A 24,057-nucleotide genomic window follows, 5' to 3' on the forward strand; every position below is an offset into this window, starting at 1 on the left:
TCCTGATAAGCACAGGAGGATAAAATTGATACTATCCTCCAAACTCAATTGCGGCCGCGATTACGCTCGCAATGGAAATCATAGCCATCTAATCTATAAATGTTGCATTAACCGGAATCATTCCATTCTCTTGTAATTAATGGAGGCGCTTTTTTCGGAGCACAATTTGGGTTTTATTATAGATGTTAATTGAGTGTATGGGACACTCTCTGTCAAGTGGCAATTGACCCGCTTTTTGCGCTTTGAATATACGAATTTCGTCGTCCGCGCGGTCTCGCATTGACGTGGCCTACCAAAATGGATGGCTGCCTTTTTGGAGTTCGGCCTTCGTTATTAAAGGCAGAGTTTAAAAGCTCCATTAGCCAATTGCAGGCCGTTTCCTTTAAAGCGCTTCTCGACTTTGCTCTTCGTTCGATTTTTGTACACACTTCTATTCCCGGGTGCGGAAAAGGAATGGAAAACTGCTCTCTTCCTGTCCACTCCGAGTGTCATTTCTTGCCGTTAATTCCCTTTCGATGAGCCTCGTTTAGCATGTAAATGCAATAATCCTCGATCGACGTACCGCTCTTGTAAATCGGATTACAACAGCACAGATTACATTGGTAGTGGAACAATAGCTCAAATAGCCCTTCTGATATGGAATCGTAATGGGTTCCCTAATACAATATTCCTGTTTCCTAAAATCGATGACTAGCTGATACCTCGGTCATACCCTCTCGCTAATAGTCCAGCAATACGTAACAAGTCGTCGTCCAATAAATTGGAGACGACTTTAAGGTGAAGTGAAACATCTCGAGGAACTTGATCAACGTCGATGAAGAAGATTTTTCTAAATGCCTACGTTGCCGCCGTTGGTTTTTATATTGACAGCTGGGTCGAATTATATTGGGTATTGTACCAAATGGCATATTCCACCTGTCATTTTCGTACAATAATTATAAAGAAATCGAAGTAAAACTCCAGAAATCCTCTGGATTCATGATTTCTAGGGCCCTAATTGACTGCGGAGGGACCCCCTGCGCCATCTGTGGTTTCCAGGTCAATTAAATTTTCACTCCGAGACCTTGTATTCCCATCGTTTTAGCATAGAAGCGCATACAACACTTTTTATGCCTTTATCACGTTCAAATGCGAGTTTATCGATTACCAGAGTGTTCTAAATTGTCGTAAAATTGTCCTGACCCTTTCGATTCTCATATCAGAGCCTTCGATAATTATATATCGATCGAAATATGAAAGCTCGACGCCGGTCTGGTCTGAGTTAAAAAATTTGTTTGAAAAATCCAAATTTTGAATGTGTCAGGACAATTCTTAGATGATCAGGAGTGATGTGTCAATGTTTCGGACAGTTTGGTCTAATACCCTTAAAAAAAAGTGTTGTATTCGAATCGACCGATTTGAAGGGGGTTTCACTTCACCTTAAAGAGCTTGGAAAACTTCGGAGCAGGCTTATTTACCGTCCCTGTCTGAATTCTTACTTTTATTTTGTCGCACATGTCAAGAGGACTTTGCCATCGAGCTGTGGAATAAATCTTGTTACTCCGTCCTCTGTAGGGTTTGATGAACGGTCTTCGATCGAGGCACAACCGCATTGTAAGTAACTGCCGGTGTCGATCTTATGCCGCTGTAAGTTAATTTACATGAATGAATAAATGTTACACCATTTGCGGCATATTATACTACGATGATCATTATCAAGTTTAATTTGAATAAGTAAATTATCAATGGCGTGGAGTTTACGCACTATGTGACTAAATTGGACGATTTATCTTATCGACGAAGAAAGATCGCGTAATCATGGGTCTGCAAATTCTTCCTTCCCCGTTCAACTAACTGTTCATCTTGATGTTCGTTCTTGATAAGCGAGTTATTAATTCATATTAGGCAATTTTAACTTTTAAACTCGTTTCCGAAGAACGACGGGATCACTTCTCCGTTGCTAATTTGGTTTGATATAACGGCACGAAATTGCACGGGCAGCACTCGAGTGTTTCATATCCTGCAGAATGTTTGCTTCTAATTATCTTGACAGTTTGTCCTGTGTTACACGAGTTGCGTTCAACGAGATCTTGGACACCGTATCTGTTTGCGCCCCAAAACGTTGGAGGGCACGTTTCCCGGTTCGATAGTACATCATTTGCCAACACCGTATCAAGGGAAATCATCCCAAACGGTCAGCCATATATTTACGTTTTTGCCAAGCGAATACGTTGTACTAAATATATATTCTTACGCGTTGCTCGCGTACCAGAAGGCTCATATAAATAAGTTCTCGTCCGTGCTCCGCATTGACAATGAACTATCCCAACCATGTCCCCAAATTGCTCTGATCTAATATTCACCGATCGGCATAATCCGCCCCATACATCCGAACCCTTTAGGCTCTTAATACTCAAACCATAGATTTTCGATAACCCATAAAAAGAGAACCGAAAAGAGAAAGGAGACGTGCCCGGCCAAAATACATGTTTCAACCAACCACTCCCGCACGCAGACGCATTGAAACGCGTATTTTGATCCGATATTTTCCACTTCTCGTCCATCTCTCCCTACCGGATATAGTTCGGTTCCCACGTAAACATCAAAACGCGGAAAAACGATTTAAAAAATCAATACGTTTGACGTCATTCGATCCGAGGCCCTTCCCTGAACAGACCGAACATTCAATTTTCCAGTGTTTAAACATCCGCCGAGAGGAGTTTCCACATCCGAGTAAATTTCCTCATAAATCGGCGACTCACCTCGCGGAGGAAAACATCTTCCAACAGGGTCGGGTATTGATAAGGTACAGATCACTCTATTTAGCTCCCGATCGGCCGAAACGATTCCAACCACTTTCTCGCGCCACTCCTCGGCACACTAATTTACGTTGCTTGTCCTAAGAGAGCCCGAACATGCCGGACGAGTATAGGCGAGAGCCAGGAAAAACCAGTCCGCACGTACGAATCATTCGTTGCTCGTCCTAAGAGAGCCTGAACATGCCGGACGAGTATAGGCGAGAGCAAGGAAAAACTAGTTCACACGTACGAATCATTCGTTGCTCGTCCTAAGAGAGCCCAAACATGCCGGACGAGGACAGACGAGAGCCAGGAAAAACCAGTCCACACGTACGAATCATTCGTTGCTCGTCCTAAGAGAGCCCGAACATGCCGGACGAGTATAGGCGAGAGCCAGGAAAAACTAGTCCGCATGTACGAATCATTCGTTGCTCGTCCTAAGAGAGTCCGAACATGCCGGACGAGTATAGGCGAGAGCCAGGAAAACGTCCCCACGTACGAATAATCACAGCACGTATACGTAAATAGGCTCAACAGGCGTAGTCCCGGATCCTCGAGCGTACACTAGAGGTATAAATAATTCTTAACCCTTAGTCCTTACTTCCACTCCTTGTTGTGCGTTTGGGGTCTTCCCCGTCCCCGAAGTGACGCGAGTGCGGGCGCTCGGCGTCGGTCGGAGCTAACCGCCGCGGTCCAGGAGGCGTCGACGGAGCAGCGCGTCCCGCAGGTGGCACTCTGCGGCCGCGCGCGGGGACCCTCAGAGGAGCCTTTGCGCGGGCATCTCATCGTCGGGAGTCGCGAGCCATCGCGAGGGGATATCCGTTACGGTCGGCACCAGAAACCCGAAGCCGGAGTCGAGACCGAGGCCGAAGGTTCCGGCGCCTGGCGCCGCTCTCGAGCGCTCTTTACCTCCTCCTCCTGCCCCGGCACCCTAATCCAGGCCGGGTGCTGCGATCCATCCCGGCCTCCTCGCCGAATGGGCCTGCTCCCGTCTCGACTCGGCACACTCTCGCGGATCCGTAGCAGCCCTACGACGCCTCCGTAAACCTGCCGCCCGTCACTGCTCTCCCTTCCCGAGGCTCTTGCCGCATAGCCGGCGGAGCAGCACCGTCGAATTCTGGGAGCGTTCAATGAAATTCTACCCCCCTCCCCTCCCCACTCCGCCTGTTCCCGTCACCCTCCCTCCCATGTGCCGTCCTTCTCCCGCTCGCCACTCGCACCTTTCGGCGGACCTTCGACGCCCTTACATCTACCCCTCTCGCGGAGACGCTCGCGTAAGGGCAAGGTAACTGATGAGAACTACGGGGTAGGTGGCGCCACCTACTTCTTCTGCCGGCAATTTTTCGGGATTTTGGGGAGGCGAGGAGGGTCCACCGTGACTTGGCAGGCACCTTGCGCACGGAGGCGACTTCTGCCGGAATGGATCCCCCTGGGGATGAGGGACTTTTATATGCTTCCTTATTTCGGGGAGTGGAGGGCGGATTGAGGGGAGTTAGCGTTACTTTCGGTCGATGAAACTTTATTTCCGGTAGGCACCTGTCCTGCGGCTTTAATCGATATCCTGGTACATGTCGAGAGATCGAGGTAATTTATTCCAGTTTTGGATAGTCTGCTTCAAGGAGGAGGGGAAATTTGCGTTTCTCGTTGATAGAGAGTTTTTCGGATAAAAATGCGCGCCAAGTGCCACTCAATTGGTGGCGATGTAATTGCGACGCAAATAAATATTATTTATATTATAACGAGGATCAGCGTTTTCCTTTTTTTTTGTATTGTTTACGGTGTTCAGCGAAATTCGAAATTTTGTTAAATTGCGATCTCTGCTAATGTTTTCATGGATTGCCAATTTGTGCACAGGGTAATATTGACAGCTGTGTTTGTTTTATTTCAAGGCTGATTTAATTTTTCCCCCTGGGCTATAAATCATTATCGTAAGTAAATAAGATTTATAGCGACGTGTTCGTTGTGCAGTATAATATTTACCGAAAGGTAGATGTAATGTTAACTTTGAGACATTTATATTCCTGTGTCTGAAAGGAATGTTTTATAAATAATGTGGCGTAAAAAGGCATATTTATTAATTGTATAAAAACGGTAATCGAGGTATACGACGAAACATGAACTGCGTTCATTTTCGAAAAGAACGATGTCGAGTGTTAATCTAATCTCTAATTTTCAGCCGGTCGATTTTAATACACATATTATGACTCCAAGCCTTATTCGAACTATTCAACTTACATACTCTTTTTTTTTTTAATGCGATTCTTTATTTCAAAGCTTCTCATTGTCAGTCATTTAATTCCTCGCGTGATAAAAATGTAATGATTACATCTTTCTGCTATTCTTTGGATTAATGCCAGGGATACTAATTTGTATCTAGTAACTATTGCATTCGACGATGTGAATAAATATGAGACCGTTTCCAAAATGAACCGAAATAAAAGAACTGGACAATTTCATGTAAAGGGATTCATCTAAGCAAGCTTTTTATTTTAACTGTAAAATTGTTCATTTTAAAGCGCCTGTGAAAGGTTGGAAGAGGAAGGCTACAATATTGTCCGCGTTGTCGGTATGATAACGGAAGGATATAAGAGAAATGCGAATCAATATGAAATAAATAAACCGCTGCATTATCGACACCGAGTGGGTATTGTTCGTGGAAATTCGCTATTCTGTCGGATTGACTCGAAGCAACAGGGCCATCAGGGATGAGTGCTTGAACATGGAACAGTAACAAGTACAAATCGATGAAAAGACATTTCTATTGGAATCATCGGGTACTACCGGTCGTTAAAAGCATCGTTGAACATGGCTCTCGACTTTCAACAAAGTTCATAAGGCTTATGAGTTCCATACAACTAAGGGTGTCTATGGATGGAAACGAACAATGGAATGGAATCACGTAATAAATTACAGTTTAAAAAGCGGGAGATAGTGCGTGGGATAAAGACCTGTATTGGTGACACCTTTTACTCGATAACGTACTAAAACGTACAGATAACCATGTTCTTTGATTGCGAAAATTGATTTAGTTCCCGGTGTTTCACAAAATATAACTATGTTCATGGTTTTGCAATATTAAGTAGCATAAATGGATGGACTGTCGTCGTTTCATGTGTTAGTCAACGTAGGAAATATAGAGATGTATAACAACCAACAAGTATCTTTTATAAATATTATTGGTTGAATATGGGAAATTAATTCTGGCAGACTCGTATCCGAATTTAACGTCTCATTCATGAGATATTCGTCCTCCCAAACTTTTTTTCCCTGTCAACAAACGTAGGTCTTTTCACGTATAAGGTCGTGGTCCTACTCGATGATACCCCTTTGTCTGGCTTTTAACCATTTTTATTACAAGAATATAGTATAAACTTTGCGCTCGGTCATACGCTTTGTCACGTATGCATTTTTATACATAGTCGCATCTCACCCTCGCAGGCGACGATAGTCAATAGCTTTCATAGTAATCGATATATGTATATAATATATCATATACTCTTACGATACTTTTAATTCGCTATGTAACTATAGGTTATCCGTTACTGGAAACATACTTGGCAATTCACGTCTAATAAGTTACAACGAAGCAATTCTCTCCTCACGTCGACGCGAATCCACCCGTCCCAAAGATTCGCATCTCGTGTGCGCGTTGATATGTCAATTTTTTACAGCGAAGTTCCAACTCCTTCGAAAGAAAGCGTAGTACTGCGGTTCGATCGAAGCTTCCTCGAGGCTTCATGGCTATTTCCAGCTGTTAGCTAATAAATGACAAAAGATCATCACGATTTGGGTGAACACTCGAATCACAGTGATTGACCCTTAACTTTTCGGTTAATAGATAACCCTCATTTTTAAATTACATATTCAGAACAAAGATAAGATTCCTATGGAATTTAAAAGGACTGCAATTTTATAATATCTTTTTTTTTTAAGTAATACAAAAGTGACACTTGAGTGGTCAATAGTTTATGAAACTTTTCTCCGAACAGTTGAAATATTGTTAGATGAATGAGAAGACCCCGAAAAACGCTCTAATACCCGTAACATTTAGTTTTTTGTAACGAATTAAAAATATGTTATAAACATGTTTGAAAAGAGTTTAAATTTCGTAGGTGTTAGGACCTTCCTTAGGACCTTCATATTCACGTGATAAAACATTAAATGATTTGGTATACCCAGTTTGGAGAAAAGTTTCACAAACGAGACTCCTCGGATGTTATTTTTATATTACCTAAGTTGTTGAGAAAGTTATGACAATACTGTGATTTGATGCATTACGGTTCGTCTTAGAGTATGTTCCAATAAAATACATTTCGATCAATAGAAAACAATATTTCTGAAACTTCCAATGGATATCACTTTGAATTGAAGAGTTATATTGTACCATAAGCACGAGTCATATTAAGAAAGATAAAAGTTCATAAAATGTTTATTCGCTCGTATTCTAGTTCCGCCTGCATTTGCATTTATTGAGAAAATTTATATAATATATATTAAACCTCGGTATTCATTATTCATAGAATTATATATGTCCAAGTATTTACGATGTCACGTGAAAATAGGAAATTGGAAGATATCACCGATAGTTAAGGGTCAAATTACTGTTTCTGCGAGTTCATGACGCGTTTTAGAAATACTTCATTATATATACCTTTGTAATATATATCCCTGTTCATCGTTGGGCAGTTTTTAGATCCTTGCTGTATTTGAAAGAAATAATTCATTGTTTACTATTGCATACTAAATGGAAAAGATAATTACGCTCGACAAGTACGTATAAGAAGAACAACGTGACATAACACTGAATGGAACAGGTGATAACGGAATTAAGATACCAGTCCTCCAAGGTAGTAAACATTAGTTATCACCTTCATTAACAAACGTATCGAAAATTACATTTAATTGCTTTAATTTCAGCAGAGGATTTTATAATTGCTGAAATCTTCACCGAAAACAACGTTATAGCATATTCCCAAACTCTCTGTGCATAATTAGGCAAACATTACGCATTAGTTCACATTGTTCCCTAGACGTGCATCAAGAGAATTAGACGATGGATATACTTTACCTGAACTTTAAAGTCAATATTCGTTCGAACCGAACGATGATGAAGAGGTTGCGGTGGTCTGAAGTTATCTCCAAGCGGCCCTTTTGAATTCTCGCTATTTCCCTGCATTAAGTGGCGCAGGGCGAGAATCTAAAATATTAATATGCACGTTTAGATCATCAACTCTTGGTCATCGACATACATTTCTTGCCTCAACCATCTACCCCCGTTACCTTTAATATTTTCATTCCTAGTTATATACACCACATATATAACGCCCCTTAGCTCGTATCGATACTATCATTGTGTGCATATAGCGAGCCACGCATTGTTGCTATTATTAAAGAAAAATATAACTGTAGTGTCAGTGCCCTGTGCGGTCCAATAAAGTTAATAGAATAAAGAAAAAAATGAAAGCGTTTAAATATACGAATAGTTGTGTCGCCAATAAGGCAATAAAGATTAAGAATAAGACTAAATAGAAGTTAGAGTGAAATGTAATATTTCTATGATTGTGGGGTGAAATGAGAAGTATTTAGATTAAATGACAGCTCGATAGGTGACACCGTTTATGCGTGGTTGAGAGTTCGTGAAGTGCGAGCGGCCGTATGACTCAGTGAGTGAGAATTTTGACGCACAAAGAAATGTATTGATGAGTGTGGGAATGAGAGAGTGAGGAATATGAATTGAGGGAGAAAGAAATTAGAGTGAGGCTGGATGAGAATGATCAAATGGGAGTTAGTTCTGACTGAGGAGAGCTCCAGCGAAGTCGGAGGGAAAATCAATTCCCTTTTTCTGAGATCTTTAAGACGTACTCTTCAATGTATTCAATTTTTTTATATTAATTTTTTGTTAAATCAACCGTTCATGTTAATCCTGACACTTGAAATTTGATCCTACATAGTATTGTCATCCTCATTAATAACCCTTTCGAATAAAAGTGTACAATTCTTAGACCATTTCTATATCCACTTATCAAACGATGTATATTTCGTACCAATTGTCACCCTCAAGTAATTTTTCCTTCCAAGTCGATTTTAAACCAGGCATAAAACAGTTCTTAAACATTTCTAGTACCATTTCCCTTGTTCTTCGCCTCATCTGGGCATTCTGCATAATACCCGATGATTGCACGCTTCCGGTACACGCAGAAGGGTAAACATACGGATTACGTGACGCCTTAATTCCCACCTTTCAAGACGACTTACGTGTTACCTATCTCATGGCAGGAGCGAGGAGGTTCACCCTCTCGTGACACATTTACAGGTGTAACGTATTTCGGGCGTACGTGTTCGACGAGGGATGATTTACTCCAAACTAGGGTAAGAGTCTTACCTGCTGCTTCGTTATGTATATGGGCTTATTGAGTATGATCCACGTGGTGGTTTCGTGACAGGCCGGCATCGTGGTGGAGCCGTCGTAGGTCATGTAATGCTTCGTGTCCGGCAGCAGATCGTACACGGTGAAGTGTTTAATTTTCACGGCATCCCCTGCGCAATTCGTACCTCGGATAATGTCACTCCGACACGCGTGCACGCGCTGATACGCATCTTGCTCGAGAATGCACGGGGTGCATTCGCCGACCACTGCACCTTACGTGCAATTTTGCTTACACCACTTACCGTGGAATGTGATTTTCTCCAGCTGGTCCGTGAACGTCCTCAGCCTCGCATTCGAGAGGTTGCCCTCCTGAAAGAGATCCCAGATAACACGATATGTACGATCATGATGTATCGCGGTCGCGAATCTCGGCTGTCGATAATGCGCGATGGGGTACTTGTTACGTCGGCCAGATTGAGCACGTACTTGCAGCAAGAGGGACACCGCCACGATGCCCTGAGCACGATGCAACGCGTCCGAGAAATTGTTGTACAGATGGGAGTTGAACCCGAAGATCTGGATCTGAAAAGACATTTTGTCCTCGTCAGTCGGTGTCGTTCTCGGAGTTCGGAACGTCTCGATGGAGCGACTGGAGATACGCGTACATAGGTATGCAAGGAAGAGAAATGCCGATTGAGTTCCTAATGTCGGGTCCCCGATGCATTGTACCGTGTTGGTACCTAAGGCGCAATTCCTTGGGGAAACGCGCAATTATCCTCTGACTTGGTTAACTACGCCGAGGAATCTTAATTGAGTTGAATTGGTACGCGACTCCGGTTTTTCTTCATTTTCAGATCTTTCGTTTGTGAGACGTACAATTCCTCCGGATATATAGGATAAAATGATGTGGTGCAGATGTCCTTTTCAGAAATTCGACGTCGTTTAGGTTGGTGAATTGAATTTTAAAAATGGAAACGCGTAGGGGGATTCTCTCCTTTATCGTGGGATTATAATATGCCCCAGATGCGAAGGACCATTTATGTAATAAATAATAAGGCGTGGAAACTGGAACGGAATAATTGCCGTAACAGCTGTGCACTTAACTTGGAGGCTTGCACCTGCAACTATTTCGTTATTCTCGCTTCTCGCTAATCAAATCGCGTTTTCAGTGAACCGAGATAACGGACGTTGAAAAATGGGATCGCTAGAAGAGGAAGACCGACTGGGTGGAATCGTGTAGTATCTGAAAGAGGGAGATAAGGATTGTAATCTTAAGGTGAAGTGAAACACGTCGAGGAACTTGATCGACGTCGATAAAGAAGATTTTTATAAATGCCTACGTTGCCGCGGTTGGTTTTTATATTGACAACTGGGTCGAATTATATTGGGTATTGTACCAAATGGCATACTCCACCTGTCGTTTTCGTACAATAATTATAAAGAAATCGAAATAAAACTCCAGAAATCCTCTGGATTCATGATTTCTAGGGCCCTAATTGACTGCGGAGGGACCCCCTGCGCCATCTGTGATTTCCAGGTCAATTAAATTTTCACTCCGAGACCTCGTATTCCCATCGTTTTAGCAAAGAAGCGCATACAACACTTTTGTTGCCTTTATCCCGTTCAAATGCGAGTTTATCGATTACCAGAGTGTTCTAAATTGTCGTAAAATTGTCCTGACCTTTTCGATTCTTATATCAGAGCCTTCGGTAATTGTATATCGATCGAAATATGAGAGCTCGACGCCATTTTGGTTATGGTCTGGACTGAGTTAAAAAATTTGTTTGAAAAATCCAAATTTTCAATGTGTCAGGACAATTCTTAGATGATCAGGAGTGATGTGTCAAAGTTTCGGACAGTTGGGTCTAATACCCTTAAAAAAAAGTGTTGTATTCGAATCGACTGATTTGAAGGATGTTTCAGTTCACCTTAAAATAGGGCTTTTGAAGAGGTAAGTATAACGAAAAAGGGAGATAATTGCTATAGGAATTAGAGGTAAAGAAGGTATTTCGAGGAAAGTGGTCTTATCGCGAATGATCGATTTAGATGAGAGATCTCCAAAGAATTCGCGGATTTTGGAGAGAGTCTGGAAACGGTGAAACGTTTATATGTTTATCTGGACGAACGACTTGGAGATGCGTCCCTTGGGAAACGCGTCCCAAAATCCCAGGATAAGGGAAGTACCAAGTCCTGGTGTCACGTAGGCAGAAAGTGCTGGGATCTGGAAATTTCCTAACATGTTCAGAACACGTGCCGAGTGGGGAGGACATGTGTGCATGAGACTATGTGTCACCGTGTTCTAATTTTAACGCCAGACCAAATGTCCGGTGACAAACAAACATAAACAATTGAAATGAAAACGGTATGAACGATCCGGTTGTACCCAATTATACGTTTCGTTAATTGCTATCGGTTGATAATTTATTTTCAAGAGATTCTCCGGAGTAAAAAATCACCTTCCCATGAATTTCCATCAAACGTTCTCCGACATCCGTTTTTAATTAATGTTAGATCGGATTATTTTAAAAACATTTCAGAAATAAGAGAACTCCATGCCTCCCCTTGGGCGAAGCGTTTCGCAACGAGTGGAGTAATTACTCATTTTAACGTTGTTAAATTGATGTTAAATTAATACTCGCATTGAAAAGAGCAAAAAGCTAACCCGTGCAATGATATTGCCTGCTGAAACAGAAAATTGGATTCAACTGGAATGGTGAAGATACCTTTTCGCCAACCTATTACCGTTTAAACGTTATCCTTTTAAAATATCTTTTTTTTGTTACCGGATGTTCATTACTAGTATTTTTAAATTTTATATCGTACTGCATGGTACGTGTAACAGATGGAGAAAACAAAATCAATATTTGTTGATTTTATACGCAATGGTGAAAAATGATGTACCTTGACGTGATAACCTTTTGTTCAAAAATACACGATTTTTTAATGTTACCTGAAAGCTTCTGCATTTTCGACATTTTTCCTACAAATACGTATTTTCCATTTCACCTCCAGATATCTTGCGGCTATGTGTGGGCTGAAACCCTTTCCAAAACTTGACATCGCCTTAAGGGGTTTCACGGCGACATTTTACCGAGTTTACCAACAACTTCGGTTACTATTTTTCAAAGATAGCGTACAAAATTCTTTCAAACTTTAACGCGTCGTTCCCGAGGACCAGAGGGATCATTTGTTAACCGAGAAAACGTGATAACCTGTTAATAGCATTTTTCTTCTACCATTAATCACTAAAATACATGCCTTTTTCAAACAACTAATAATGCCCTCAGTTCATATATTCGGTCAATTTCATGCATGAACTTCTATCAACGTCCATTAGTGGGGTTAATAGTTGTGTGAAATGTGTTCTGATTAAAATGAGTTTAAATAAAAATGAAAAGTCATAGGAAATATTTGCTTACGGGGCTGTTTTATTTCATGTTCTAAGGACAATTTAAAGTAAAATAGGTTTGAAATGTTTCAAAATGGCGGAGTTATCGAGGCGTGAAAATTCTGGAGGTCAGAAAAACAATATTTTAGGTGGTTTTAGAGACTAGAAGGAATTATTTATGAACCGACGGTGCAGATTTTCGATGAAAGAGAAATTCCGATTCCAGTAAGAAAAGAGCCAATGAAAATCACTGATTTTTATACTTTAATTAGTAACATCTTTGGAACAAAAATTCTTGTAAAAATTCTTGCCTTCGGTTCTTAAATAATCTGTCCTAGTTTCTACAACCACCGTGACACTCCATTTCAAACTTATTGTTCTCCTGAATCACGCTCACCATGAGAGAGAAATCAGGACTTTCCTTTACAAGCCCACCATTTTAAAACATTTTAAATCCACTTTATCTTAAATTCCCCGTAAAACATGAAATATAACAGCCCCGTAAGTCAACATTTCCTATACCTTTTCGTTCCCTTTTAAACACACACATATTATAAGGTATCCACAATCTTCCAACCCCCTTAAGGTGAAGTGAAACACGTCGAGGAACTTGATCAACGTCGACAAAGAAGATTTTTCTAAATGCCTACGTTGCCGACGTTTGTTTTTATATTGACAGCTGGGTCGAATTATATTGGGTATTGTACCAAATGGCATATTCCACCTGTCGTTTTCGTACAATAATTATATAGAAATCGAAGTAAAACTCCAGAAATCCTCTGGATTCATGATTTCTAGGGCCCTAATTGACTGCGGAGGGACCCCCTGTGCCATCTGTGATTTCCAGGTCAATTAAATTTTCACTCCGAGACCTCGTATTCCCATCGTTTTAGCAAAGAAGCGCATACAACACTTTCTTTGCCTTTATCCCGTTCAAATGCGAGTTTATCGATTACCAGAGTGTTCTAAATTGTCGTAAAATTGTCCTGACCCTTTCGATTCTCATATCAGAGCCTTCGATAATTATATATCGATCGAAATATGAGAGCTCGACGCCGGTCTGGACTGAGTTAAAAAATTTGTTTGAAAAATCCAAATTTTGAATGTGCCAGGACAATTCTTAGATGATCAGGACTGATGTGTCAATGTTTCGGACAGTTTGGTCTAACACCCTTAAAAAAAAGTGTTGTATTCGAATCGACTGATTTGATTGTTTCACTTCACCTTAACCGATTTTTAAGCAACTCATCAAAGGTGCAGATCTGCCATTCCAAATGTTGAATTTTCATCGCGGCATGTTGCATTACAAGCACCGTAAAGTAATTTAAATTCCATTCTGAAACTAGTGAAACAGCCCTGATGGGCTAATTCGCAAACGCGCTGTTCCAGGGATTCCGGTGACAGTTCCCAGGGGTGCGAAGGTTGCAAAAAGGGAATAAGAACGTCCCAAGTATCCTGGTTAATACCCTCATCCCTCGTGTGGGAGCACTCTTAATGAGTGCGGATTAGAGTGGTTCCGGCAGGCGGTACGAGGAGGAACCCACCTCGGCCGGAAAGGCGTATCCGTCGACCGTGTGCTCGCTTCCGGAGTGATCGGTGAGCCCGTAATGGAGGTGTATCTCATGGAACTGGTATCGGTAGCTGAGAGGGCCTCCGGAGATGTTGACGGGAAGGCGGATGTCGTTGTCGACGACGAAGACGATCCCGTGCCCGGTGTTGGAGAGCACCCCGCTCACATGATGTTTGTCCAGGTGCAGAGGTTGCAGATTCGGGTCGAAGAGGAGGTGCTTCGGCTCCAGGTTAACCGGGGACTGTCGGCGACCTTTGTTGCAGAGGGACCACTCGGGATTGATGAGACCCCAGAACGCGGGACCTGAAACCCGGTTCCATTTAGGATTACTCTTGTGCACCCTGTGGTCGGCAATTTGCGACTTTTCAGACTTTTTCCAACGACTCGTTTCACCTCTATCAAACCGATTATCCCCCTGGGAAGGTGCTTCGGTAACGGGTATAACAGGTATGGCCGATACCTGAGATCTTGAAAAGAATAAAGACCGTTTTCTTTGATAATATCATTTTGGTCATAGGCCTAGGCGATGAAGGATTTTTTATGAATATTTTGTAATCAACTTGAAAGTGAAATTCGGTGGAAGGCTACGAAATATTGAGATTTGACGGAAACCTGCCTTTCTGACTTTGCCGATAAGCTATCTATAATAAACATTTATCAGCTGAGATTTTACATGAACGATGAATGTTGTAAAGAAATTGAGAAGAAAACAAAAACGTAGGGATTACTTTGAGTAATGGCGTTGTTTAATATACTGCTTTACTTTGCTTTAGTAATCTATTTAATTATTTTTATCCTACTTATTAATAAGATATTGTTAGTAAAAGACCATAATATCAGCCACTGATACACGAATACACGAAGCATGTTTTTTAGGGCTTAGAAAATTGTATACATTTATTTAACTATATAAATACTAAATCGCGGATAATTTAAAGTAATATAATCAGCAATTTATTTTATCTCCAATTCTGGTAATGGCTTAATTGTCATGACGAAGCGATTATTCATTCCATGCAATATATTATGATGAAGTAAACGAGTAATGGCTGAAATTAAGGTTGTTAACAAGCACTTACCAGAAATCCCGTCGTATGTCCACCATTCCTCCCAGCTGACGGGCTTGGATTCTGAAAAGTTACGATGTTCAAAGTTAAATTACCTTGGAAATTCTAATGCGAAACCCGATTGTCGAGCAGAGACAATCCGGAGAACTTTGCTAAATCCGCAGAGGCTAAATGCGCGTAACATATTAGACAATCCAGAAAATAGGCTAAAATTGTTGAAACAATTTCAAGTCCAAGTCCGAATTTATTGAAACTGCGTATAATTGTATAAGGAAACGTTTAACGGATACGTGTCAAATGAATTGCCAATGGGATAATAATTGATCACTAAGTATGATCGATTGGTACCAGAAGTCGTACAATTGTAGCTAGAGTAATTATAACATCTATTTCCAGATTTCTATCAGGATTTAATACCGTTTCACGGGCACCCTTGTTAACTTATTTATCAGACCGGTGCTGTATTTATCACAGAATATATAACGTACTTCGGTCCAATGACCCACGACTTTTAAAGGCTATTAATAAACTAAAAATCGTTAATTCTACATCGCTACAAAGGTGACAGAGAAATCACATCTTTAGAATGTTCCCGTTTCCGTGATTCGGTGGAAGTTTTTCTAATCGGCTTAAGAGTTACTTCTTATTCCACGAAAGATTTTCTAAAACCTCGAATTTATACTTTGGGTTTATAGATAACGAGTTACCAGGGTAGTCATTCAAATTCTGCGTTCTTAAAATATTTGCAAAGGCAGGATGAAAACAGCTCGACTAATTATTTCTTCGGGGGAAATTTATGCAAAGTGTTAAAGCACCTTGAATCAGTGTAAGAACGAAGACTCCCCAGATCCCCAAGAAGACGGAGCTGTATGGGGCCATTCCTAGCAGCCGCTTCGTCAATTGAACATTATTCACCAGGCTCCTGAAACAAAGGATTTCCGTCCAGCGGAGGTAAAGTAACAGCTTGCAATAATGAACTATTTATGCGGATAAAGGGTCATTTACGCATATCTGCTCCGTGGTTGGTATCACTTAAAAAATTAAGCTTTATGATCGTTACATACCGTAGAAACACAACCTATTGGGTTGTTCGGAAAGTAATTTCGTTGTTTCTCAACAGAGGACTTAATTTTTTTTTTCACGGCCAACTTCACACTTAAGCCGCATAATCATTATATGTTGTGACAACTGATCTAGCAAGGCTTGCTTGTGAAAAAGTTTGATTGATTCTACGCAGTGGTTTTTGGTTGGTACCCTTTCAAATATGGAAAGTGAAAAGCGGCATTTTCGGCATATTTTAATTTTTTACTATCGAAAAGGTAAAAATGCTGTTCAAGCAAGAAAAAAATTATCCGACGTGTATGGAGAAGATGTATTGACGGAACGCCAGGGTCAAAACTGGTTTGCAAAATTTCAATCCGACAATTTTGATATTGAAGATGCACCACGTTCTGGAAGGCCATTTAAAGCTGATGAAAACACGATAAAGGCATTAATTGATGCAAACAGGCGAATAACAACTCGTGAAATCGCTGAGAGATTAAATTTATCGAATTCGACCGTTCATGATCATTTGAAACGTCTAGGTTTAATCTCAAAGCTCGACATATGGATTCCTCGTGTTCGTACGGAAAGAAATTTGTGTCATCGCATTGACGTCTGTGATTTGCTTCTCAAACGTCAAGAAAATGATCCATTTTTGAAGCGCATCATCACTGGGGACGAGAAACGGGTTGTCTACAACAATGTTACACGCAAGAGGTCATGGAGTAAAAAAGATGAACCGGCTCACAGAACTTCGAAAGCCGAAATTCATCAAAAATTGGTGATGGTATTTGTTTGGTGGTATTTCATAGGAATCGTTTTTTTTTTTGAGATTCTACCGAACAACCCAACGATCAATTCTGAAGTGTACTGTCACCAGCTGGACAAATTGAATAATTCACTCAAACAAAAGAGACCAGCATTGATCAATAGAAAAGGTGTAGCGTTTCACCAAGATAATGCGAGACCTCATACAAGTTTCTTAACTCGCCAAAAGCTTCTACAGCTTGGATGGGATATACTGCCACACCCACCATATTCTCCAGATCTGGCACCTTCCGATTATTACTTGTTCCGGTCTCTACAAAATTTTTTAGACGGTAAAACCTTTACTTCCAACGAGGAGGTCAAAAATCACCTGGATCATTTTTTTGACAGCAAAACCAAACATTTTATGAGCGTGGAATCCTGCTACTTCCAGAAAGATGGCAAAAGGCATTGGACCAGAATGGACAATATGTAATTCGATAAAATATTTATTCGCTATAAAAAAATCGTCTTTCATTTTCATAAAAAAAAAAACGAAATTACTTTCCGAACAACCCAATATTTAAGGTATCTCAGGTTTCGGGAAGAACTTTGCTTGTAGACGTTTAGTAATGTACTTAGAAGGGTGCAGACCCCGATGCGCCTGTAACTTTCGGGGGATTACTGTGTGGGAGAAGGCGAATTTGTGGGTGGCCAGACTTTACGAAGACAAGATTGTGAAACAAACGGATTAAACTGATGGCAATTTCGAAACCAACGCTGCCGAAGAACTCCGAGGTTCAATTTGTGCGCTACTAGGTGAAAATGTTGAAATTGTTGGTCCTGTACAGGGTCTCAGAGATGCGCGATTAAAAAATGAATGACATTTCTAAAGTCTACGGATCCGACTTACAAGGGAACATTCCCAAGTGTCCGCCTCCGATCTTATTGAGTTTCATATATGTTGAAGAACATAAAAATCTGAGAGACACGTGTTTTTTTATATCTGCAATGGTCCACAATTAAGGGGTGAAACAACCCCCCAAAGTTTAGCGAAAAATCGGTTTTTTAAATATTTTTCGTAGGAGCAGTGGAGGGATTTCGACGAAACTTTGCATAAACGTATTCTGTATAAGGACGGTGACAACACAATATTGTTCAGCAATGCTACACCCCCCCAAGGGGGTGAACTACCCTTCAGGAGACATTTTTTTGTAATATCTAATAAACGAGCACTCCTACTTAAGTTCCACTTACGCGATGTGATTGCTCACAAAAAATGAAGAATCCGTGTTTTTTCGCTTTTTACCAATAAACATTTACACATCGGTGTAAACAATGAATGTAGGTGGTATTAGGGTATATCCCGACTACCTTTATTGGGTTATATCGTGACCAATTCATCGTATAAGTCGTGTCAACGTGGTAATTCTTCAAAATGTCATTAAGAGACTTAGATTTTTGTGTTCATCAACATATATGAAACTCAATAAGATCGGAGGCGAACACTTGTTAGGGGGGGCGCTTTTTACCATTTCCTGATATCCGTTCGTTAGGTACTTTAAATTCTTTGACGAACATTCTGAAACCTGCGCAAAAACAATCGAACAAACGAATAAACGGACAACAGAACTACAATAAAGTGTGATAATTCACCTTATAACAATTTCAAACTGAATTTAAATAGATGTTATATTTATTTCATAGCAATTTTATAGGCGATACTGTTATTCATATTTTTTTTTCCCCTTGATATGATATGATGTATTGAGCTCCGCGTTCAGCACGGTAGTTTATAAAATGATAACGTGTTAGAGGTGCGTCGTTTTTGCCGAAAGGCTTCCATTTGCCGGTTTTATTTCCCAGTATTCTGAGGCATGAAAAACAAAAAATATTTCCATTTTGACGGGATATGGTTCTAGGGGATGAAACTGCCTCTTCGCGTGGTATGACATCCTCGCTCCTTCCCGTGTATACTCGTGTAATGCGAATTCGATCTCACGTGAGATGCTTCTTTGCCAAGGGAAACGCTAGTGAAACACTTTGTTGACGTTGCATGAGGTCTCAATAACGAAATCTTGTAGTCGTTTGCCCGCAAACTACGACTTTAGAAAGCGGAAACTATTCAAAGTAGATTTCAATACGTCGTACGGTTATTCGTACCATCACCCCCATTCTTACGGGTCAGATACTTTATATCACATCCCCCACAATTTAACATCCGCAATAACGGAGTTGTATTTCCGCCATGTCAGAATTTTACGCAAGCTCGATTTCGAGCAGAAAATATAAAAATCCGCCGATTCGCGGTTTTAAACGCGACTTTCTCTCTCTACATTTCATAATACAAAGATCACGCTTTTAATTCACGATTCAATCCGTAAATATTTTCTAGAAATATAATCCAGGCCCGCCTCGATCCGTCCAGCTTGGTTTTCCGGCAACAATGGACACGCGGAAGCCGAGCTTGAAAAATGTAGCTATATTTCTTTTTTGTTGCAGGAATCCCCGAATGCGGGGAAAATGGCTTTAGGATTTCGCCGCGGAGCACTCGCACGCAACGGTAAAAAAAGACACTTCAACCAGATTCCCGGTGTCACACACAGCGATATTCCTTGTTAGTCGTCGACGTCGGACACCGCTGGGGGTTGGGAGTTCCTCCACTCCGGTCTTAGCCACTCCACTCTACTCCGTGCCACTTTAGGCTACTCCGCCGGTGTATTCTTAGGTTAAGAAAACTCGAGTGGGGGTTCTCACTTCTCAATTCGATAGATCGATCGGATCTCGCGCGAGGTGCGTCTTCGTGTTCCGAGAGGAAGAAGACACTGGGAAGACCCCTTGGGGATGGCGATGCCGCCGATGTCGCCGAACTTACTCCGGAAAGAATATGCTTTCCCCACCAACTGTACTAACTTTTTGTTTCTCAACGCGGGATAAGAAAGTTAGAAGACATATTTCGTTTGAAAAGAGTTGACTGAGGCCTAACCCTAACTTCTTATGTCAATGGCATGACCTCAGTTTCAATGCTGAATTGGTTTACACAATTCATTGGATGCTTCAATTGGGACCGAAGCAAAAACGAAAGATGTAATAAAAATCCTAACTCGAGATATAGCAACTAAATTCGCAAACTTGACATATAATAACTTAATTTGCTAAGACGGAGTAAAAACGGGGTAAATAAATATATTTTTTAAGAGTTCAAGAGGAATGAAAAAGAATAAGAAGTTAACCAACGTGATGGGCAATGGATTAGATTTTTGTTACAACGCAGTGTTCTCATTTTTTTATACTACTTCTTGGCTTTATCGAACATTTGTTAATTTGATCATTAGGGCGGTGATAAATGTCTAATGTCAATCTCTCGTTAGTTTTCCATGGCTGAGCCCGATTATTCTTATCTGGAGGAGTATTTTTCACGGCCATAAATGCGGTGGATCGAGCCTTTGTCGTTCTTCAAATGGTCGGCAATTTGTTTAAAAGTCCAGGATTCATCGTCACGGAGCCGAACAATCAAACTTCGGAGTTGTGCCTCTGTTTTCCTTCCGCGGGGCATGCTTTTTCAAGTTTAAACTTAAGTTAAAAAGATCCCAGGAAAAAAGTTTCTGAAAGGGCTGAACGAATGAAAAAACCGGCGGGAATTCAAAAGTGGTAGCTTTTGTGCCGGTCCGCAAACTTGGTTGTTATATCTCGAGGTTGAATAATTTTCCCCAGTTAATGGTTTAATTAACTCTTAACTTTAACATTTTTAAAACTTTGTATCGAGAACCGACCGCCCCTCTCAATGTTCACGTTTCAACAAAAAGTGTCCGTAATGACGTATCAACCCAATATATCCCTAACAGTGCTCCAAAATCCAAAACTCCCGGAATTTTCGCCAATCGAACACGAATCTTAATCATTTTTTAATATAGAATCTGCAGACTAATCCAATTTAAGGTTAAGTGAAACACGTCGAGGAACTTGGTCGACGTCGATAAAGAAGATTTTTCTAAATGCCTACATTGCCGTCGTTCGTTTTTATATCGACAGCTGTGTCGAATTATATTGGGTATTGTACCAAATGGCATACTCCACCTGTCGTTTTCGTACAGTAATTATAAAGAAATCGAAGTAAAACTCCAGAAATCCTCTGGATTTATGCTTTCTGGGGCTCTAATTGACTGCAGAGGGACCCCCTGCACCATTTGTGATTTCCAGGTTAATTAAATCATCACTCCGAGACCTCGTATTCCCATCGTTTTGGCATAGAAGCGCATACAACACTTTTTTTGCCTTTATCCCGTTCAAATGCGAGTTTATCGATGACCAGAGTGTTCTAAATTGTCGTAAAATTGTCCTGACCATTTCGATTCTCATATCAGAGCCTTCGATAATAGTATATCCATCAAAATATGAGAGCTCGACGCCATTTTGGTTCTGGCCTGGGCTGAGTTAAAAAATTTCTTTGAAAAATCAAAATTTTCAATGTGTCAGGACAATTCTTAGATGATCATGAGTCATGTATCAAAGTTTCGGACAGTTGTGTCCAATACCCTTAAAAAAAAAGTGTTGTCTTCAAATCGACTGATTTGAAGGGTGTTTCACTTCACCTTAAAGAGTCAGTTAATACATTAAACCGTGCTCAGTTATCCCGAATGACAATGAAAAACAGGACAGCCTATGCTGGCGCGTTTCTAATCGTATTTCGTCTTCGTCGTCCAATTTTCACGAAGGTCGTCTCCGAGTTTCCAATCCGTGTTTGCATCTGTAAGCGCGCATACGCTACAGTTATGCGCGCTAAATATACGCGATGCATTGTTTTGCAAAATTACCTCCTCTTCCGAGGGATATAAGGTACTCAGGATTTTACGGATTCGAGTACCGACACTCTGTACAGTCTACCCTCGTAAGTGATGAGAAAGATACACCTGCCACCTATTCAGCCCGGCGGCTGCGACAACTCTTGCCGTCTGTGGACTTTTGCCCACCGACTGAGGATTTCGGACACGAGTACGAACGGACTAGTCTTTTCCGGGATCATCCCCAAGTCTGGGCCTCGACAGCAATTTCTACTTTCCTCGGGCAGAACGACGTTTCCAAGTTAAATTCACGTTTCCACCCACCCCATTAACGGCGGCCGATGTTACGTGAAAAATGACCCGGGCCGAATCCCCTCGCTTGCGGTGCAAGTCGTCCGCCACGGAAAGCTCGCAACAAAAGGGTTTCTTCAAATCTACACGTAAAAAATTCTGCTAGTTTATCCGAACGGAACGTTTCAACATTCGTTTCGAAAGTAGGATCTTCCGTGAAGGCAGAAATGCGGAAAGTACGTCGGGGAGAAAATGATACTCTTATAGATAATAGAAATTTTGCAGAGAGGCTGTAAAGATCGACGATAAATTCATACAAAAAAAATTCATTAAAAAAAATAAATAACGAGAGTTTGGGATGAATGTCACCCTCGGAATCATATCCTCGAGGGACGAGAAGGTGCGAAAAATGACTAACGGAAAATATGTAAATAATAAATCGGAGTTCGAACGCGGGGAGCAATCAGGGGAAAGGGGTGTCTTAAAAAATATCGTGGTTCCGTTAAATCGGATTTCACGGAGCTACGGGGTTATCGCGCGTTAAAAGCACCATGGAATCGAATGGACGGTCGAGGCTGATTTAATTCGAAGGCCTCCAGGGGGCACGGGGGATGAGAAAGCTACACCTGTGTCCGCTTACCCCTTACCCGCAGTCGCAGTCCTGGAGTGTGTACTTTTGTATCCCACAGGTGGAAGCGGACGCGGTTATTCACCCGGGTTACCGAAGCGGGAGAGCAAACTGTCCTTGGATTAGGCTCCGTCTGGCCGATGGTTTCCACCCCCGGGTACGTCGACGCCGTCGCGTCTTACTCCGTCCCCTTACCACTCGTATCTCCCCATTCCTCCACCTTTCCGAGAACCTGAAAAATGGTCAGAGTCGGACGATTATCGAGTTCCCTTGCGTCGCGTTCCGTTTCCGGCGGTCCACTCAGCGGAAACGAAGGCCGGAAAATCGTAGAGAAAAGGGAAAGAGTATAAACTATGCCACCCTTCCGCGGAATACGATACCCCGGAACGAGAGTCGTCGGCAGAACGTGTCCGCGGAAACGCGCACTGAACGTAAACGCATGCCAGGACGGAGGACCGATCCCGCCGAGTGAGCGCCCCGGTGGAGGAGCGCGCGGTCTCAGGGAACGGCGAGATACTCCTCCGGTCACTTCCCCACCCGGAGGCGCGCACCCTCGGGCAGATCGGGGCCCCGCTCGAGACTCGGCCCAAGGGGGCCCCATGCGGCCGGGGATCAATAAAAGTGGCGATAGAGACTGGGTACCGTCGTGCCGGAGAGACACCGCGGAGAGACCGCGGAGAGACCACGACGAGTGGCGGCGGCGGCGGCGGCGGCGACCAGCGGCGACCAGCGGCGAGCGAGGACCGATCGAACCGTGTCCTTCGGTCCTCCGGTCGTCGGGAGACGGGTCGCCCTCCGGCCTCGGTCCGGCGGCGCTGCCTGGTCGCGCTACCTCGAGTACTGACCGCAGCCGACGAGAGACGGCGTCCCCGTGGAGTGGAAGGAACGTCGGCGGAGCCGCGAGCCGGTTATCCCGACGTTGGAATAATTTCGTTAAAGCGACGAAGGAACGACTGCCCTACGAACGACCACGGCAGGCGCGCTCCCTGCGCCTGCGCGATCGGCCCCCGACTCTCCCTCTCGCTCGCGCGCTCCCCTGCGTGAGTCGTCCGTCTCGCTTCCCCGCGCGCGCCGCGCTCCCCCCACCCAGCGGGTGGCGCACGCTGCTCGCCCCCTCCCCTCGTCCTCGGCGGGGATATCCTCCTTCCTCGAGCGCGCTCTCTCTTCGACCCTCTCGGCCGGCCCTTCTCTCTCTTTCCTCCCCTCGCCGGCCGCTCGGCCGCCGCGCGGATTAGACCCTTCCTCTCCCCCCGTCACTCTTCCTCCCTCGCTCCTACCGCGTGCGAGTCCCTGTCTTCCCTTCTCCTCCTCCTCCTTCGGTCGCCCTCGTCTATTTCTCCTTGTCGCGGTGCGCATCGACGCGCCCCGCGCGGAGGAACGTCTTTCGCGCTTGCGGC

The 24,057-nt window shown here is 42.6% G+C and overlaps 1 protein-coding gene across 1 annotated transcript; it reads right to left on the reverse strand.

Moving 5' to 3' along the window:
- Positions 1 to 6,123: 6,123 nt before the first annotated feature.
- LOC105699159 (carbonic anhydrase-related protein 10) lies at positions 6,124 to 22,880 on the reverse strand. Its single transcript, XM_012423947.1, has 10 exons — positions 22,680 to 22,880; positions 15,985 to 16,091; positions 15,182 to 15,232; positions 14,077 to 14,405; positions 9,631 to 9,726; positions 9,447 to 9,513; positions 9,160 to 9,314; positions 7,846 to 7,974; positions 7,429 to 7,477; positions 6,124 to 6,535 (listed from the first exon to the last, which is right to left on the reverse strand). The coding sequence occupies exons 2-10, from the start codon at positions 16,046 to 16,048 to the stop codon at positions 6,519 to 6,521; spliced, it is 957 nt and encodes a 318-aa protein (XP_012279370.1). The 5' UTR covers positions 16,049 to 16,091; positions 22,680 to 22,880; the 3' UTR covers positions 6,124 to 6,518.
- Between the last annotated feature and the right edge of the window lie 1,177 nt (positions 22,881 to 24,057).

The sequence above is a fragment of the Orussus abietinus genome, unplaced genomic scaffold (genome assembly GCF_000612105.2).
Source record: "Orussus abietinus isolate OABI.00-Male unplaced genomic scaffold, Oabi_2.0 scaffold104, whole genome shotgun sequence".
NCBI classification, from domain to species: domain Eukaryota; kingdom Metazoa; phylum Arthropoda; class Insecta; order Hymenoptera; family Orussidae; genus Orussus; species Orussus abietinus.

Coding starts and splice junctions, on each gene's coding strand:
- LOC105699159 (XM_012423947.1), bottom strand. CDS start 16,048: ATGGCCCCATACAGCTCCGTCTTCTTGGGGATCTGGGGAGTCTTCGTT. Junction 14,406..15,181: donor GACATACGACGGGATTTCTG/GTAAGTGCTTGT, acceptor ACCGGGTTTCAG/GTCCCGCGTTCTGGGGTCTC. Junction 9,514..9,630: donor CGGTGTCCCTCTTGCTGCAA/GTACGTGCTCAA, acceptor GATCTCTTTCAG/GAGGGCAACCTCTCGAATGC.